General features: G+C 42.3%; 1 gene segment (V, D, J or C); it reads right to left on the reverse strand.

Moving 5' to 3' along the window:
• Positions 1-985: 985 nt before the first annotated feature.
• LOC147583340 (T cell receptor gamma constant 2-like) lies at positions 986-19,260 on the reverse strand. The segment is given in 6 exon segments: positions 986-1,589; positions 3,191-3,238; positions 9,698-9,823; positions 11,607-11,936; positions 18,470-18,842; positions 18,938-19,260. Coding segments are annotated over 6 exon segments (1,063 nt in total).
• Between the last annotated feature and the right edge of the window lie 1,640 nt (positions 19,261-20,900).

Consider the following 20,900-nt stretch of genomic DNA (forward strand, 5'->3'; position numbering starts at 1 on the left):
TAGAGACTTTGTCCTAAGGAGGTCTGATCAAATTCTTGAGACTCAAGGAGTAGATCAAAATTAAATTTTCGCTTCCTTGTATCTGGTGGGTCTTACGTAGGTTCCACGTGGGAATCTCTACTTGCTTCAGAAAGCTCCTGTCCCACCAAGCAGAAGCTGATTGTAAATAAACAAAAATCCTCCCCAGTTTGAAATGAGACATTGTTTTCATTCTAATATATAAACATTTTTGCTTTAAATGCATTCACTAATGAAAACAGAACATATACAATCACTCATTTTTCCCCACCTACCACACCCTGAACGTTTTGTTTTGCATCCATGTTTGTAGCAATACACACACACATAGAAATGAGTGTCATACTTGTTAGCATGTGTGCGTGTGCATGTGCGTTCTTGATTTTTTCTAAACTAGAGCTGCCAACAGTGGATGCTGATGCTGTTGGGGACTTGCATGTGCCCAGCATAATTATGTCGTCCACACAACCTAGGAGACAGGTCACTGTAACTCCATTTTAGAATGAGAAAATTATGGCTCAGAGAGTTCAAATAGCTATAGACCCAAGATTTAAGCCCAAGCACTTGGAGTTCAGAGTCCATGCACTTAACCTCTCCACCACCCTCCCTTTCCAGAGTTGGTACAGCTCTCAGGAAACATGGTGCCCATGAAATACGGGTACAAGTTTGAACACATCTGCCAGTCACGAGACTTGTGATCCTGTCACCAGCAGAGCATCTTAAAACAAATGAGTCTGAATCTGCTGACTTGGAAGGACAAATAACTTGGGCACCTTCACTGGCTGGGGCTCCCCAGGGGCCAGTGCCCCAAAGAACCCTAACCGGAACAAGGACTCTCTCAGGGAAAGAGTTAGAAATGTGGAATTGACCATTATTACATCAACGCTGAATGTGAAGGCTCAGTTGTGATGCTGTCCCTTACCTTGTACTCAGATCTCAACAAATGAATGTCCACAGAGGCAAAAGGAGACTTGTGATTGTTTTTATTGTGCCTATTATGAAAAACATAACAAAACTCAGGTAGCAAAGATGGCAGCTTCCAGAAATGTAAAATAAAAGGCCTCCAGGAAGTTATCTGGATACAGAGCCCCAGGAGCTCTATGGAAGCTGCACACCAAGTGTACTCAGAGGCGAGGGTGCTGTGCTGCTGATGAGCTGGTGGACGTGAAGGATAGAGAGGTACTGAAGCCCCCGTGGATGCCCCCCGGCCCCATCCCTGAGTCATGGCAGAAATTGTTCTCCATGCAGAGTGACATTTCCTGTCTGCCTAGCGGTTTGTAAACCTGTTCTGCAATGATGACACATAGAAAAAGAAACATGCGAACTGAAATAACCCAAACGCAGAAAGAAAGCCCTGCTATATCTCCAGCAGACTCTTCTAGTGACAATAGCCAATGGAGAAAAGTGGACCCTTGGTGCCACCATGGGTTAGGAACTCTTCCCATTGTCACAGAGTGCTTGTCTCCCAAGCAGACAGATGGCGATGATGACGGTGTAGACCATGCTCTTGATGACAAGGAGGAGGTAGGTGTAGTAGGCAGAGGTGTTCACGAGCTGCACCTGTCGGGGGTCTAAAAGAAGCCATCGGTTAGTTTCACACATTTCTGATGTCCTGGGTTGAAGTGACTCTCACCAGTACAACTGGAGAGTAAACATCTACACCACCATCACCACTAACACCACCCTCAAGACTACTCAGAATCCAGTTTGCCGACCAAGTCTGTAAAAAAACCTGTGAAATTCACTTAGAATATTCCAAAGTATTCTAAACGATGGTTGTGTTTGTAATTCATGAACCCAGGGGGGAAGAACCATTGGTGATAGATAGCTTTTAGCATTTTTTCATCCCCAGCATGTCCCTATGTAAGAATAGTAGGCAATATCCATTAACCACAAACTAAATGTCAGTTGAGAACTTTGCCTAGAAAGCCTTAATCCTCTTTAATTTTGCAATAACATATGAGATTATTACTTTCATTCCCATTTTCTTATACTGAGGACAGGGAGAGGAGCAATTTGCCTGATTTCATGCAACTAGTAAGTACGAGAGGCCAGATTTCAATCCCAGCAACCTGGTGTTTCAGGACGCATTCTCAGCTACTCTGTCATCCTGGATCTCCACATGCAATGAATACCCAAGACACCCAATGACTATGGCTAAATGTAAAGTTGGATGATGATAAGGAGGATGATGACGAGTAGCCAGAGTCCAGGAGCCCCTTGATATTGGACAGGAGGACAAATCAGCAGGACTAGAGCCAATGGTCCTCATCATTTCCTTTGTGCATACGCGGGGAGAAAGGGCCGGGAACTACTACTTATACTTAGAATGTACTCACAGGTACTTATTATGCGGCTGCTAAATGAGATACCTGAAGCAAGACACTCCACATAGGGGGCCTTGTGTTTTCAATAACTGAGCTGGGTGTTATTTGTGTCATTTGTGGTTGGCTCAGAAAATGTAAATAAGCTAACCCTATTCCTGCAAATAAATAATTAAGACTGGGGTGTAAGTCTGGATTCTGACACGCGAAGTCCTGCCATCCCACCCACCCCAGGTGTGCAGCCTGTCTCAGAGCCTTGGGTTTGGGATGTAGAGGAAGAATGAAACCTGAGTAAGTGCATGAAGTCTTGATTCAGCTAGCCTGGGGCGAAGCCCGGATCTCGCTGTGTGGCATGATACAAGGGACGTAGTTAATCTCAGCTCCTTGTCCTCAGGGGCAAAATGGGAATGAAATACTCACAGTGAGTGTTAAGAGAATTCAACAAAATGCACTGACAGTAACACAATGCCTTTTGTCCAAGAACCTCTCATCATCATTTACTAAGTACCAGCAAGAATAGAGACTTAAAAAAAAAATCTAAAGCAACAGCATATTTTCCTCAGTTAGTAGAAACAAAGGCCACAGAAATGCATGAAGTGCATTGTTAACAGACGTCAGAGCCCCTCACTGCACCCCTACTTTACAGGCCTCTCCTTCCCAAGCCAGCAGTTACTGTGTGAAGACGACTCCTGAGAAATGATGGACTGACTTAAATTACCACTCAGTCTATTTTGCAAGATCCTGCCATTGTGAGGCTTCTACCCGAAGCCAGAGAAGTTCAAAAGTTAAGTTGATCGGAAGGAAACAATGCTATAGCCTAACATACAGGAAACAAGTACAAAACTTACCGTTTTCATCTTTCAGAGAAGCTTTTGTGTAGTTAACAGCAGCGAGCTCTAAAAGAAATGAAAGCAAGTATTATTCTGTTGTTCATATCCATTATTTGACTCGTGTCTGTACTGTGGATGGTTTGATGGATGGATAGATAGATAGATAGATAGATGATAGAGAGATAGAGAGATAGATAATAGAGAGACAGATACACAGATAGGTAGATACACAGATAGATAGAATCTGTCAACAGATAAGAAAGAACCATTACAAATAGGAGCTCTGGTTCCTTGTAATTCTTTGTAGATCAATTCATATACTGTATTTCTGTGCAGGAAGATGTTGAAGTTCATGAATTTTTTTTCTTTCTTCCTCACAACTGGGGAGTAATATCTAAGACTATATCTTGTTTTCCCTCTGTCCTCACAGCTTCCAGCACAGTGCCTGTGGCAAAGTAGGTGTTCTGTAAATACTTGTTGAATGGAAAAACATCCAGAAACAGTGGCTGCTGTAAAGTCCTGAGCACACACCACTCACATGAAGCGTGGCCACCAAAACGATATCGTCCAACCCGAGAATCCACAGCAGAATCTTACACGTTGGAAGGAGGCTGGTGTAGGTCAATTTCCCATGTAAAAACGGAAGCAGCCTTACTTTTCCAAATCACGCACACCCCAATAACCTCAAGTCCCGCACATGATTTTCTAGAGTGGAGGTGTTTGTGGACATGACAACAAGGCTAATGAAAGCCAGTACCCTTAGATGGTTATTCCTGTGCCAGGCACTCTGTGAAAGTTCACGTGCGTTATCTCATCTGATCCTGGTGACACTGACATGAGCTGGATTTGGAGGACTCCATGTTACGCGTAAGGAAATAGGATTTAGAGTCAATAAGTACCTTGCTGAGAATCATACCAGTGACGGGCAGAGCCGGCACTCAGGGTCGGAGGTGGGGGGTTAGATGAGCTACAGCATGTGGAACGTCCCTTGTACAACAATCCATACAAATCAAACCTAAGTCCACCATCGTGGACTCTCATATATCATCTCTTCCGGATACCCTCGTTACTTTTACCAACTGACCATTTATTACGGAAGCTCAGGATCTGGGTGTACTTACTGCAGGGATAGGATGATAGGCAAGTCACATCGATAGCTGCCTGAATACATAAAACATGAGATGAGGGTTGTATTTATATAGAGTGTAAAAACAAAACAATACAAAAACAAACAACCAAAATAAAAAACATCCAACATACATACAAAGACAAAATTCCTTAAAAAGTATATTGACCGTGGGGCACCTGGGTGGCTCCGTCGGTTAAGCGTTCGACTTTGAATCAGGTCATGGTCTCACATCTGTGAGTTCAAGCCCCACGTCAGGCGCTGTGCTGACAGCTCAGAACCTGGAACCTGCTTCGGATTCTGTGTCTCCCTCTGTCTCTGCCCCTCCCCCACTCACGCTCTGGGTCTCTCTGTCTCTCAAAAAATGAATAAACGTTAAAAATTTTTTTACAGGGGCGCCTGGGTGGCGCAGTCGGTTAAGCGTCCGACTTCAGCCAGGTCACGATCTCGCGGTCCGTGAGTTCGAGCCCCGCGTCGGGCTCTGGGCTGATGGCTCGGAGCCTGGAGCCTGTTTCCGATTCTGTGTCTCCCTCTCTCTCTGCCCCTCCCCCGTTCATGCTCTGTCTCTCTCTGTCCCAAAAATAAATAAACGTTGAAAAAAAAAAAAATTAAAAAAAATAAAAAAAAAAAATTTTTTTACAAAGATCATTGACCGGTGGATGCAGAGAGTCATGAGGTTGTTTTGATTTATCCTTTTTCTGTTCAAATGTGTCCTTGTCCCTACACACGTGGTTCAGGTGTGCAATTGTATACCTTCCACACAATCTAATTTTGTCACTCTTAAAAGGATGGGTTTGAGGTATAAACTGTCAGGTAAATCCCAAGAAGGAAACTGTTAGTATAATTACGTTAAATGTTAAAATATTCTCAAAAGCTGACTTTAAAATGCCTTAAATGTCTTTCTTTTCCATGCAGTGGCTTTGGTCACCATACTGCGCATCTGGAACTAATATAGCACTACAAGAGAACTAACTGGAATTCCAACAAAAACTTTAAAAACGATAAATAAAAATCTCTTATCATCGTGCATTGGTGAGCTACCTCACTTTGTCTCCATCTGATTCAGAAACGTCCAGCGTCTGGGCAGGACCTGGCGTCAGATGGAAAGGGTACTGGTGTGATGTGTGCCCGAGGCTCCATACCTTTAGAGTTACAGCAGGAGCACTCGGTAAGGTCCCTCTTCTACTGGGGGTTCGAGGGCTGTCTTCCTCTGATGACGTGTCTAAAATACCTAGTCCCCAGGCTTTAAACTGTGACCAACAGGATCCTTTGCACTGTGATCTAAGAAGGCTTCCGTAACCTGGTGGTGACAGGCTTGAGCAGAAGACAGGGTAGACACACACCCTCTGGACAGGCTAGCATAGGACAGAAAGGATCAGCAGAAGGTTGTGCACTGAGAGAATCCCAAAAAGTTTGCAAGGTTTTCCTTCAGGCGCCTATTACTTGCCCACTAAAATAGGAGACTTGGTCCCTGGAGATCACAGAAGATGTGCCCCAAGGGGGAAACCCACTTTTTAAAAGTGTCTTCGCCACGGGGAGGGCATCAGCCTCTCGGCAGGGAAAGGCTTCAACCCTCCCAGAAATGTACAAACAATAACTGGGGCGTGTTGACAGCCCGCACTAAGTGGCAGTGGCATGAAGTCTGGCTGCGGGTGTTCAAGGGGTCCCCAGGGAGGAGGTCTGAAGCTTCTGTAACAAAAAACAATTTTTCCAAGGTTATGCACCTAGCAGGTTAGACACTCAGGGTAAGTCATTTTGTACTATTATTTAATCCTTACCACTGATGCCTGTTTATAATTCGAGTCATCTTAAATGCCTCATGGTGGGTGAAAGAGTGAAAAAACAAAACTAAAAAAAAAAAAAAAAAAAAGCAAGAAAAACAGGGTTTGTCAGGGAGTCAGAAAGAACCAAGTGACTGTCTTGGTTTTCCCTCAACTCCAACTCTTTCTTGAATACACTGCCAGTTTTTTCACCTTGATTTCTCGGATTCAGAAGCACCCCGGTGCCATGGTACAAGGTCATTAGGACAGCAAGTCTGGCATGAGAGGCCATCTTTTTCTTTTTTTGGAGAACCAGAATGGACTTTATCTACAAGTGCCACAATCTTATAAATACACTGTAAAGAAAACTTAGTATGAACATTTATTTGACAATGCTCTCCGTTAACATATCAAGTAAGCCAAATTAGTTTAACAAATCCTTTGGAATGTTCCAGGTTAAAGAGACCTAAGCAGACCAAACTCCAAAGAAAACAAGCAAAAAACCACAAAACCCTTAGCCCTTTGGACAGAGAGAAAACCAAATTCTAATGCTGTATCAGCTTACTTTTGTTTTGTTTTGGTTTTTTTGTTTTGTTTTGTTTTTGTTTTGTATTGTTTTGTTGTTTATTTGTTTGAGAGAGAGAGAGAGAGAGCAGGAGCAGGGGAGGGGCAGAGAGAAGGAGAGAGAGAGAGAATCCGAAGCAGGCTCCACCCTGCCAGCCTGGAGCCCAATTTGAGGCTAGAACCCAGAACCCTAAGACCATGACCTGAGCCAAAACCAAGAGTAGTCTTTTAATTGACTGAGCCACCCAGGTGCCCCGGGATCAGCTTACTTTTGCTTTGAAAATTCTTCATGCCAATATTAGTCAGTCCTGACCACACATAACATTCCTTTCCAAATATCCCATGTTTGCAAATCTTTACTAATTTCTTTTTTACATTCAGAACTTGTCTTGATTTACCTTATTTATTCATTTATTTATTTATCCATCTATCTATTTATTTATTTGTGTTTATTTATTTTTGAGAGAGAGAATGAGCACAGCCCAGGAGGGGCAGAGAGGTGTGGGGACAGAGGATCCCAAGCGGGCTCCGTGCTGACAGCAGAAAGCCCAATGTAGGGCTTGAATTCACCGACCTTGAGATCATGACCTGTGCCAAAGTCTGATGCTGACCCAGCTGACCCACCCAGGCGCCCTCTGAATTTACCCTCTTTAAATGAGCCTCCCTTTGGAGAAAATTTTCTTTTTTCTTTCTTTCTTTCTTTCTTTCTTTCTTTCTTTCTTTCTTTCTTTCTTTCTTTTCTCAAAAAGTACAACTCCATGCATCAGACTTTTCCTTACTAAAAATACACACCTTATGTTCTTTGCATTCTGGGTTGTTTCCCTTATTATTTCCAGCAGTCTTCATTAAATTTATCAGAATTCTTAACTCTTAGAAACCTTCATTTTTAACAAAAGTTAATAAGGAAGCAGTTGTGAACTGTCAAACAGCATCCTTTGGATTGGCGAACTTGTGAATACATTTCATAATTCCTAGAAACATCTGCTTCCTTATAAAACAATCTTTCAGTAAAGCACAAAGTACATTTACAAGCAGGCCCAAAAGTATCTTCAGTTTCTCTGCATTAAGAAAACCAAAAAGAGATAAACCTATGTTCCTTAATTAATAATTTCCTATTTATGGGGCATCTGGGTGACTCAGTCAGTTGAGCGTCCAGCTCTTGACTTTGGCTTGGGTCATGATAGTGCCTGGGTTTGAGCTCTGTGCTGGCAGTGCAGAGCCTGCTTGGGATTCTCTTTCTCCCTCTCTCTCTCTCTCTCTCTGTCTCCCTGCCCCTCCCCTGCTCACGTGCTCTGTCTCTCTCTCCAAATAAATGAATAAACTTCAAACAAAAGAAATAAAAAATAATTTCCTATTTCTTTTAAGTTTTTATTTATTTTTAAGAGAGAGACACAGAGACACAGTATGAGCAGGGGAGACAGAGGCAGAGAGAGAGAGAGACACAGAATCCGAAGCAGGCTTCAGGCTGTGTGCCATCAGCACAGAACCTGATTCGGGCTCGAACTAATGAGGCGTGAGATCATGACCTGAGCCAAAGTCAGACGCTAAACCCACTGAGCCACCCAGATGCCCTAATAATTGACTATTTTATCACACTTGGAAATGATCTAGATATTTAATGAATTTAATGTAATTTAACAGGTGACCTCACTCAGCAACACTTTAAGGTTTTAGTTCCCCCAAAGCTTTGGGAAACTATTTACAACTTTATCTAAAAATTTTTATTTTATTTACATCTATTCAAGTTACTTGTTCCTAAAAGTTGAGCTGAAATTACCCATAAAAACTTTATGAGGCGTGGGAAGGGATGGGTTAAATAGGCGATGGGAATAAGGAGTGCCCTCGTCCTAATGAGCACAGGGTGACCTATGAAGTGCTGAATCACTAGATTGTACTCCTGAAACTAGAGCCACACTGCGTGCCAACTAACTGAAATGAAAATAAAAATACTAAAAAACAAACAAACAAAAACTTATGAAACATCAAAGTCTGTCATTCTCCCAAGCTGTTTTTTTTTAAACGTTTTGTAACTGAGATCCCATCTACTTATTTGAATTTCAGTAAACCCAGGCACATGAAAGTTCTAATTAATTTTAGTGCTGACAATTCTAAAAAGATGTCTGCTTTGCTTAAACAACAACCAGACACAGACCCGACATGTGAAGTTGAAACACGCATGGGATAGTTTCTCCCTTTCTGAGAGGTCTAGAATGCCCAGTCCTCACAAGTGTTTGTCTAAAAACCAAAGAAATATAGAGCTCTTTGTAAACGAATTTTGACAATGTCTCCAGAGAGAAAAATATCTCACATTGACGACGTGTATTTGTGGACACACAGATCGCTGCAAAGACCCTGGGGTCACTGACGTTCATGGAGACATTTATGGAGAAAGTGTTAAGGTTTGTATGTGTCCCTGGAATTACGAAGGACACCGAGCCAGGGTTTAGGCACAGGAGCCCTTTAGCAGATTGTATTTTAAAAAGACCTCTTTCCCTTAGTTTCCCTCAGTCCCAGGCACTTGTGGGCTGTGTTTACATTTCAAGGACCTGATCAGATAGATCACTTTGAGGACAGAGAAAGAATGCAGGTTCCTGCAAGAAGGACTTTGCTTTCCTAAAGCCAACCATCTATAAGCCCTTTTCTAGGACTAGGAGAAGTGTGGGGTTGGGTGAAGGGACAGGGGAACTCTGGATTGACCCAAGAGCTGCATTTCTAGTTCTGTTCGTGTTTGTCAGGACAGCTGCTCTCAGTATCTCAGACTTGGATGTTACTGCGTTCAGGACACAAGACTCCGTGTGCACCATCAACAATTCTCTTGGAACCTTGCTGACTTTTCTAGCAGGGGAAGTGTGGTCTGAAAGGTTGGGGGCTTGGCTCCAGGCACACCTTTCTGCCAGCCCAGCTGGGCTCTGGCCAAATAGGCCAGTTCCACAGGGTTCCAGATAAACATGCCGGCTCAACCGGGCTCTGGGCATAACCCTTGCAGCCCAAGCTGACCTGTCCTGGAAAGAAAGGCCCATTAGATCAGCAGCCCGAAGGCAAGGAGAGGGGAGCTTCGAACCAAGAGGAACTCACCTGCAGCCCTTGAAACTGGTGAGGAGGACAGTGAACTCAAAGGGCTCACAGTGACCACCCCTGTGTTTCGCCTTGTCTCCGAATGCCCCTGTGGGTCTACTTGGGATCCTCTTGCCTCCACCACACCTGTTAAAGAACAAAAAGTCAACCAAGTAAATGTTAAAGATCCAGTAGCTGTATTCGTCAATTAATGTGTGAATCAGCATCTCATCTAGCACTTAGACGGGAGCTCCAAAGGAGGACAGGGAAGGAATATTTTAACAATAGACAGGGGGCGGAAAAAAGAGGATTATTAGCAAGGAGTCCACTGATTTAGGCAAGGTCACCTTCATGGGGAAGGAAGGGGTCAATTAGGAAAGTACCTGGTGCTGGCTAGGAAACTCCCTAGGTGACAGGTTAAAGGTTACTTTTCTGGGGGTTGCAATTGCACTGGGATTAGGTATTAAGTCTTGGTGGAGTGACTCAAGCTTTTAAGTTAAGTGCTGCCATTTTGGGACTACGGGTTTTGTTGTTTGTTTATTTGTTTAACATTCCCAGAGGACAAAGGACAAAGTCTTACCTCAGAAATATAGCAAAGCTCTTCACATGTCTTGCTATGTGTTTGTTCCCTGCTGCTTAAAAAGTGCTTGTTAACCACAGAGCAAGTACAAACTGGTTCCTTCTTTTGGGCCCTCTGGGGCCCTGGTCTTTTATGTTCATGTTCAGGACTTGACTTCTGAGTCTAGAGAGTTCCTGGCCCACAGCCAGGCCAGGGCACATTCAGCTCTGCCCCCATTGTCACATATGACCAGCCTCTGCACCAGTGGGGCTCCTTCAGGACACCATGTCTGAATCACCAGGGACCCTGGGTGATTAGGCAAAGTGTATTTGCCCTACTGTAGTGATCCTCCTGGGGACAGTGGTCCGGCCCACCTCCCTCCCAGGCCTGGCACACACTCGGACGGCAGGAAGTGTTTGCTGGGCAGCATTTCCCAGGGGTAGAAATACATCCATTGTGGACAATGGGAGAATGTTTGTACATGTAACCTCACCCCTCTCCAGTTACCAAATTTCACCTTACAGTCTTACATAAAATTCAAATCTGGAACACTCAAGACCATACTAAAAACTCGGCAGCCAAATCACCATTTTTACTTGAGCTGCAATCCAGCACCATCAAAGGAGCAGCATTTTGTCACCTGTAACTGTTTAAAGGTGATACTTTGAGTAGACCAGATTGAGGTGAGAGGGAGTTTGACTGTTGAGTAGACCATTCCCTAAAGATGTGAAATTTTTCTTATTTCCATATCAATGAGATCATCAAAAACGCACTCTCTTTTTGAGCACTTATTGTATGCAAGGTTGCTAGGTGTTTTCATATGTATTCTTTCATTTAATCCATACAGTGGTGCTAAAAAACGTCACTGTGACCTTCATATTTTGGATGATGAAATTGAAGCAGCAAAGGCTAAGTGAGTTTTTCTTTTTCTTTTTCTTTATATCTTCCAAAGCCCATCATATTTAATTCTGTGGGGAAATATTTGGACTTTAATGTACCATTAAAAGTAAAACATTTAGGGGCACCAGGGTGGCTCCGTCGGTTGAATGTCCGACTTCGGCTCAGGTCATGATCTCACGGTTCATGAGTTCAAGCGTTGGGCTCTGTGCTGACAGCTCAGAGCCTGGAGCCTCTTCAGATTTCTGTGTCTCCCTCGCTCTCTGCCCCTCCCCGCCCCTCAGGCTCGGGCTCTCTCTCTCTCAAAAATAAATAAACATTAAGTTTGGTTTTCTTAAAAAAAAGAAAAAAAGTAAAAGTTTTAGAAAAGAATTCTCTTTCCCTGTTTTCCATTAATTCTTGACAGGTAAAGTGTGGTATTCCCTTTGAAACAAAGAATTCAGGAAGGTTATATTCACATGCACATGCCCATACCTTTGTTTATTGAAGGAAACAGAATCTCTTGTTCAAACCTTCTTTTATTCTTCTCGTGTTTGACGATACATTTGTGTTCTTTGCCCATTGACTCTTCACCCACGGTCAGCCAGGTGTATTTCATGTATGTGTCCTTAGTCTTCATGGTGTTTCCCTGTTGGGACGTCAGAATTGTTTTGCCATCCTGTTCTTTCCAATCTATCTCGATAACATCAGGGAAAAATTCCTCAAGAAGAGAAAGATATGTTCCAGCCTTATGGAGGTTTACTTCAGCAATTGACGGAAGAAAAATTGTGGGCTTGGGGGAAGTGTCTTCATCAGGATTTTTATCTGTGGGAAAAAATAGAATAGCAATGAAAACGTCATTAGAGAAATGGAAACATTGTGTGGTTGGAACCACCTAGCACATAGTTAAAAGGAAGGAAAAGTTGCCATAGAGTTAGTGCTTACCATGACCTTTAAACCACAGTGGGTTCTGAGTTGCTTCTTTTGTTACTTTCCATGGGAAAAGGGGTTCAAGAGGTTATGTAAGTTGCCTAAAGTCACAGCTATTAAGGTCACCACATGGGTTAAAATGTGGAATTTTTTGAGACAATACATGGTCACTTGTTGGAAAAGGAATCTATTTCCACCCATACTTGACAATGTATCAAGTTGACCATTTAGCTTCAAATAAGAATCCCATGCCCACTTCTGATGCTGGAGTTCTTTTGCTTGATTTCTGATTTTATAGAACATCTCACTTTCACGTCTAAACTATGCCAGGATTTTGAGTAGGACAACGTTTAAAGCGGCACCTCCAAAATATTTACAATGCCTTGAATTTAAATTTTTTTAAATGATTATTTATTTTTGAGACAGAGAGAGACAGAGCACGAGCAGGGGAGGAGCAGAGAGAGAGGGAGACACAGAATCTGAAACAGGCTCCAAGCTCTGAGCTGTCAGCACAGACAAATCGCAGGGCTCAAACCCACAAACTGTGAGATCATGACCTGAGCCAAAGTCAGGTGCTTAACCCACTGAGCCACCCAGGCACCCCTACAGTGCCTTGAATTTGGAAGCAATGTGGCAATATTTCCAAAACTGCTACTTAAAATTTATTGATTATTTTCAGAAATGCTCTTATATGAACGTTATAGTGCAAGTAATGCACTAGTCAGAATTTTGTTTTGCTTTAGAAAATGTTCACTCAAAGCACATTTTATATTGGAAATTCATTTGATGTTGACATGTGACTAAGAAGACACTGTACTTTGATGCTTAGCATCTCCCCCAAATTTGGATCTGCCCTACAAGCCTGCTGAACTTGTGGTTGTACCCATAATTTTCTTTGATTTTATCAGCTGAATAAAGTTGTATGTAACTGGTATAATGTTAACAGAGTATCTTGCACACATAATGTGAAAATATGTAATGAAACATCATAGTTGTCAAGGGCATGTCACTTGAGGACTGGAATGTTCCTTGCTTATACATTGATTGTTAATTAATCATTGAAATTATAAAGACTAGAACCCTTCCAATTTGATTTCCAACTGAAACACAAACGTTAACACATTTTCTCTTTGGGCTAGTTTGGAGTTAGAATAATAATTTTGTGGACAATTTCCGAAGAAAAGAAAAATTTTATTTCTTCCTTGAGAAGAAAAGGAAAAATATTCTTGAAAATTTCTGCGAGTGCTACAAACCTCCTGATTTTTATACAAAATCAGTAAGCAAACAATGAGTTTTTTATTCATGCTATACATAGAATTAGATCATAATGTGGTTGTTTTAAACTTGTACAGCTTACTTGTGCTGCAAATATATATATTTTATTGATTATAATAGTAAGAAAGTCTACATTTCTCCAACCATATATGTTGTTTTTAATTTTAAAAGTTTGTTATATAAGAGAAGACTAATTTTTCAAAGTACATGATATTTACATCATTTTTGCCTCTAGTCAATACATTAAAGAATCTAGTTTTCATCTTAGGAACTTGTTTTTTTATAGGATTACTTCTGATTCATCATTGTAAAGAACTTGAAAATCAAAGATGAACATGGAAAATTTCTGGATGGAAAAATACGATGCTTATCTCCTGTCCCTTTTCCTCAGCTAGATCCTGAAGTTTCATTCTTTTCCGGATAGAGGGAATCTTGAACTTCTGTAATTGTCTCAACTGAGCATTAAATAGTATACTTGATTATATAAGACTAGTGCCTATATGTTGGGTAATTATATTACATGTTTTTTCTTTCAATATTCTTTTTAAGCTTACTAACAGTGTTTTTTTATGGCCACAATCATTTTATTGATGCATAAAATAGAAACCAGTTTACAAAATAAATAAGTTTGTCCAGTGCGTTTGTGCACAAAGTTAAAAAAATTTTGGGTGTAAATTGCCTGAGTTGTATCTATTTTATTGATATGAAGCAGTATGAATTCTATATAAATTAACCAAATACAACCACATTTTCAATTAAGAGTGGTATTTCAAACCTGCATATTCATATTGACTCCAAATTTCTCATTTTATTCAACTATATTCTTTTATTAAATAATTATTTAAAGCTATTTCATATGTAAATATGAATTTCAAATTTATGACATTTCTAAATGTATTTAAAAGCCCTACGTCTATCTATAACTATGTTTCTATGTACATTGTAACTATATTTTCAACCTTTGTTTTTCTACTATTATAAGCATGAAGCCCAAACCTGTTGAAGTTAGAGGTAATATAAATTAAGATAAATAAGTTTTAAAGTACATAGAAGAACTACAAAAATACAATTTTAATTTCATTTTTGTGGCCCAGTGAGGGACAAGTCCAGTAAACAGGTACAAATACCTCTAAATTCAAGTTATTTGTCTATCCGTGGACAGCAAGGGAACTTCCCATTGGAGCAGTTACAAGTACAGCTGACTCCTCTGGAGAATTTCTGCTCTGTCAGTAGGATCGGCTACAGACCACCCTCCATAGAGGATACAATTCTCCCATTAGGTGTGAAACGGGGCAACTTCTACCAGCACCTATTATGTTTTGCATGATGTGCCATATAATTTATCCCCAGTCTCATTTAATTCTCATATGACTCCTGCTGAATGCGTCGTGTTATCCCACCTGATGGATGAGGAAACTGAGGGCAGAGAATAATCGCCAAATTCACATAAACAGTACGTGGTAGAGAAAGGGCTCCAGGTCAGCCTGGGGCAAATCCGGGGCTCTCTGACTACACCCTTTCACCGTCAGGAAAGGAAGTGTGTCAACTCACAAAGCACATCTGTCGTGATCAACTTCATTCTTGGACCAAACCCTTTTGTGACAGTTACACACGATGTACATGAACACTTTATAGAAGTCCACATGGACACAAGGTCTGATCCTATTACAATATTTGCACAATGTTGTCTATGCTGACCTTTGCTGTGAGGATTGATATTAAAATCTCTCCTAAGATTTCCACCACCAAACATGCTATGGAAATGAGAAGGTATATTATTATCATTATCATGATTATTAGCAATTTCTTTCGATGAATTGTGTGCTCCAACATGACATTTTAATCGCATGGGACCACATCTTTCTTACTAATGGGAATACAGTACTTGAGGTAATGATTGGATCTATGTAAATCAAGCATGGAGACTCATTCCTTTGTTTGCACCCCACTTTGCTCTACTATGTCTCGATTCACTCAGCCGTCATCACTGGAATGTGCCTTTGACACACCAGTTAATAGGCAATCACTTGTCTTATCCACTGCATTTCCAGTGTTAAGAAAGTCAAAGGAACATTGGCTAAAGCCTAGTAACATGGGGTCAGTTCATGGAACTGCTTCACCTGTGTGGTCCAAAGCAAATTCCAAGCTTTCACCAGAAATTTCTACCTCAAACCGCCTTCCTTCTAATCATGCCCCAAATTTGGCTTGAATCTCCTACAGTGGGCCTCCCAGACAATGACTACATCAATGGTCAGTTACCCGCTCCTCCAAGCCTCCTATTGTCACGTTAGGTCCCTAGACTATCACCTGCCTGACCTTGTCTGCTGAAGGTCACCATCTGTGAATGACATTAAATGTCACGGTGCCCATAGTAATGACGCCACGGTAGCATGAAAGGCTTTGTTGAAAAACCACTCCTTCCATCTTATGAAATGGATGTGGAAGGCAATGCCTGCTATTTCACTTCGTAGTCCCCCTAAAGAACGCATGCATCGAAAGTTTTTTCTAATTTTATGATTTCAATGGCATATGAAGCTTTGGTGTACTTCATTTTATCAGATAATACAAAGTGTGTGTCCACCACAATTTCTCCCACCTTTGAACGTAAAGTTTTCCCATTTCTTGCTAGATCATCCCAGGCCTTTTTCTTCTGCTTTCCTTCGTGTCTTGGTCTTCTATTTTTATTTCATGGCCTAACTGTACTTGTGTCTTTTATTTGAGGCCTTCTCAAATAGATGTTGGAAAGAGACAGTATAAATAAATGAGAAATCGTTTGTGCATTCAGCCTCAGGGCTTCAGAGCTTAAGAAGGTCTAACTCAGAGATCACATGAAAAATGAAAGAAGAAGTTTCCAAATCCCTCTCTGTGATACAAATGCAAAACGTGTGGAATTCAACCACCCTGAAACGCCAGAGAAGAAGGTGAAGCTTGCGTTCCCAACATCATCCCTCACGCAACAAGGGTTGTCTTATGTTTCAGTCCTGGGCCACTTATTAAAAGAGGCTCTTCTAATCCATTCAACTTTGATCCAACAATACTACTTGTACAAGATACAAACCTGAAATAAACTTGATGAGACTAGTTTTAGAAGTCGCACTGGTAAAAGACAATAAGCAGTTTAATGTGGATTTAGTAAATACTACTGGAGACTAAAGACTATACTTCATGCTTCTGTCTCACATACATAGAAAGACAGTATAAATGAAAAGAATGCTTTTATTTTGTAAGTGGGTAAATTGTCTCTTCCAATAAAATATCCAGGGACATCATTATTTGGGAATCCCAAAACAGACACTCAGACCTTGCAATGACTCAGAAATTTGCTCTAAAGTATACATTTTAGATGCGTGTGAATAGTTTGATTAAAATGTTCAATAAAATGTGAGAGCAGAAATAAACAGTATTCTCAAGTGGTATTTATAATGATATAACTTTTAATCCGTAGTATAATCCAAATAAGACATTAAATATTATAAGTGAATATTTAACTCTATATGGATATTATTATAATTTTACATATTCAAGTTGTAAAACCTGTCCTTTTTATATCTCATTTTCCACTGAAAAGTGAGAGATTGCCTTATGTTGAGGCTAACAATATTTTAGATGATGCTTATTACATTCTAGTCATTTTTAGAATCATGCAACAATGAGTCTTAGAAATTAAAGGTATTCTGCCAATACTGACCAATTGTTCTAAAATGACCTGTAGACTAGATCATAACTGATACATTTCCTGTACTCCTGATTCACAAAGTCCTTCACTGGTGATTATTTGAATTCTATACAACTGACTTTTAAAATTTTTTTTTAAATTTATTTATTTTTGAGAGACAGAGTGCAAGCAGGAGAGGGGCAGAGAGGGGGAGACACAAAATCTAAAGCAGGCTCCAGGCTCTGAGCCGTCAGCACAGAGCCCGACGCGGGGCTTGAATTCACAAACCGTGAGCTCATGACCTGAACCAAAGTCTGCTGCTCAACTGACTGAGCCACACAGGCACACCAGTATTGACTTTTTTTTTTAATCACTGACCCTGTCCCAACTGATGTGGTAGCTATAATTTCATTTAGTCTTCAAAACAAACCACTCGAGATGTTTTTTTTTACATTGACAGAATGAATGGATGGAAATATAACAAATGTTAACAGTAATAAATGTCACTATCCAATTTTTATTTCTTCTCTTTTCCATTTTTCTCCACAATGGCCATGTACTATTTTTTATCATTTTAAGAAAGCAACGGCCAGCTAATTAAAATTTATTTGCTAAAGGATGATTATTCAGAAACTAATAGATCCAGAATCAAAGTCCATATTTTCCTCTGGATCACACTCTCCCACAAAACTTTAAGGACCTCATGAATTATTATATCTCTGTCACCATTATTTAATCAGACCGTTAGAATTTATATTGCAGTCAGATGGACAAAAAAGAGGACAAGAAGGTTGCTTTTCAATTTATGAATTCATTTGTGTCTCTGATCACAACCACTAAGGAAACCAAAATATATCATTACTTTCATGATTTCATTGTTTTACCAGCATTGTGAAAATTTTTAAAAGCTTGTAGGTGACCACACCTAGCAGTATAGAAACATCCCTGGGAGGCGTTTTCCCTCATCCGGGCAAAATTTCATGTCTAAGACTAATGAAGAAAGAACACATTTACTAGTGTGAATTTAGAAAAAAACAAACAGAGAAACCAGCTCATGACATTATGGATATGTGTGCACAGTTAAATGTGTCCATACCTGATATGAATCACCTTCTGACAAAATGACAAGTTTAGCAATTTTTTGTTCATTCTTTTCCATTGGTTGCTTTTAGATCAAATGAATAAGTCACACAAATTTCTTTACAAACCTTTCAACGCAGAAATTCCAGAGGGACCTAACTAACATCCCCACCCTTCAGGGACCCCCAGTTGCTCTAGCAAGTTAGCTCCTTGTCAATGTCGCCCACGCAAGCTCAGGCGGCAACTACCCCCAAGGACTGGGACACAGTCACCTACCTCTCCAAGGATCCCGCTGCCATTTGTGACCAAACTGGGGGTGAATCCGAGAATTCTGAGCCGGCACCAGCACCTAGCCTGCCGCCCCTGCATCCCCTGCCTCCCCTCCCTACATTATACGGAAGAATGAAAGAATATTTACCTGTGACCCTGAGCAGTGTGCCAGGACCGAACACTTTGTGGGCCCAGCTCCGAATAGGGGGTATAAGCTTCCCAGGCAGCACAGTAGTACACGCCCTCGTCGCTCTTCTGCAGCTTCTTCACTGACAGTTCACAGCTGTTGCTTTCCTTGCCTTTCTTGGCATCGATTTTGTCCGCTTTCAAGCCCCCATACCTCTGCACATATAACCTTGACATGTCCAGCATGAGGATCCTCTTGGGCTCAGTCCCCTCCTGGTGGAGGTACCAGTGGATGTAGCTGACATAGGCGCTGGCTTGGCAGGACAGGGTGGCCGAGCTGCCCACACGCCCCACAGCCACAGCCTGCTGAGTCAGACTGATCGCTGCCACGCCACCTGCAAGGGGGACAGCGGTGAGACGGAGAAAGATAGGAGCCTCAGCTCACCCTGCACCAGGGTCACCCCGCACCAGGGAAGGAGTCGGGACCTACCTGGAAACAGGAGGGCACACAGGAGGGCGAGGGGACCCAGCATGGTTCTGCTTCCCTGCTGGTGGGGAGAAGCCCAGGGTGACCTCCCAGCTGCACCTGCTGGACGGAGACTGACTGGATGGGTGGCAGAGGGCAGGTTAGGGTCTGAGCTCTGCTTCCCTGAGGCATCTGCAGGCACTGGTGAGAGAGAGGCGGGAGGGAGGGGGGAGGGAGGAGCCAGAGGGCAGGGACAGGTCTGACCACAAGGGGCAGAGGGACCACCAGTGGTCAGGGTGCTAAGAAACACTGAAGAACTTTGGTGCAGTAAGAGCACCACTAATAATAGCAATTTTTGATTGGACATCGACTTTGCTTGAGCAGAGCACTAATAGGTTTCTGCTCAGTATCTCTTCCAAGGCTGCATGCCTAAGGCGAATCAGGTGGGATGACAGCCGGGTCTGGCTGGAGACAAATCCCAAGCCTCAAATGGCCACTTGGCACTCACAGAGCAATGGGGCGTGGCCTGCCCAGGGACGATGGGGGCAAGCAGAGCAGCAATGCCCGCCTAAAAGGCACCGCCCCGCCCCCCCCCCCCCCAGCTGGCACTGGAGCATTGTCCCAAGGTGGCATCAGAAGAGTAAATGCCCTCACGTAACACGATAGCTGTGCAGTCGTGGGCGAGCTGTTTCTCCTCCTTTTCCTCATCTGTCAAAAGGGACCTCGTTCGTTTGCAGGCAGACTGAACAGGAAATGTGAGCAAAGCGTGTAGCCTGTCCCAGGTGCATAGACAATGCTCAGGAAATGTTGGGGACGGGCGTTTCACCTCAACACTGGCCTGGGTGCCGTCGATGATTTCTGGGATCCCCAGAGTGCAAAATTATAGGGAATATTATTGTTGTGGAAGACAGGGATATGTGTGAATGTGTGTGTGTGTGTGTGTGGCCAAAGGCAGAAGTCTGAGTTGACCCAAGTGGGGTGCGGACCAGGGGGCGGGACCAGGTCCTGAGGTTCCAGGGTCAGATCCTCAGAAATGGTAAAGGCGGGCCTCCTGAAGGGGCAGCTGAGGAATGTGTCTGAAATGAAATTTTGAGAGATAAAGGGAGCATTGACTTCGACTGAAATGAAGCTTCCCTTTCAGTTATGCCAGGTATACCAGGGCCTCCTGGGTGTAGCTATGATAAATAGTTATGCTAATTATAGGCTGACCTCCTGGAGGGCGAGGGCAGTGGGGAAAGGGACTTGGCTGGGCTGGAGGGCTGGGTCCTGCAACACCCATGACCAGACCCAGCTGCCGTGCTCCTCCTCCTGGTAAAACTGGAGGGCAGACCTGCTGAGCTATAACCGGGATTCAAGGCTCATGTGTCCCAAAATGCAGGCTTTGAGGTTGTGCTGAGACGGTGAGGTGTTGAGTAGATGCTCTGCTAAAAGAATATTCCAGGCCCATCATTCAGACCCTCAGCAGGTGTCTAGGGCAGCTGTGCTTATTAAGTATTAAGTGGAACAGAGAGTGACAATGGGGTGGACATCTGCACAGGAAAACAACAAGGTGGAAAGAGTCTCAATATAAAAGGTGAGCAGTGTGGGTGGTGACAAACTGGGTGACATTTTTCTTCCTCCTTTCTCTATTTCCTAAATTTTCACTGATAGGAAAATTTTACTTTGGGGGAGAAAATCTACAGCCTTCTATTCTTTTATTTAAACAAGTTTTATTTCACATTATCAGCATTCAAAAGTCTGTTTCTCTCAATGTTACCATTTTTGTTCAAATACTCCTCAAATTGAAGTCTCAGGAACTGTGGCCATGACCAGCCTTACTGTTTAATGAAGTCTGTCCCAAACCTCCAGCCAAATACTCTCTTGGGAGAACAATTTAGTTTGTAGAATGTGATGTCCTCTATTCAAAGAAGGATAACCCATGGATTGGGGAATTCAGTGCCAGAGATTGGGCCAAGTTGGTTGCTTTATAAATAAATACGATCAGCCT

This window comes from Puma concolor, chromosome A2 (genome assembly GCF_028749965.1).
Source record: "Puma concolor isolate L17-30 chromosome A2, mPumCon1.1.hap2, whole genome shotgun sequence".
Classification (NCBI taxonomy): domain Eukaryota; kingdom Metazoa; phylum Chordata; class Mammalia; order Carnivora; family Felidae; genus Puma; species Puma concolor.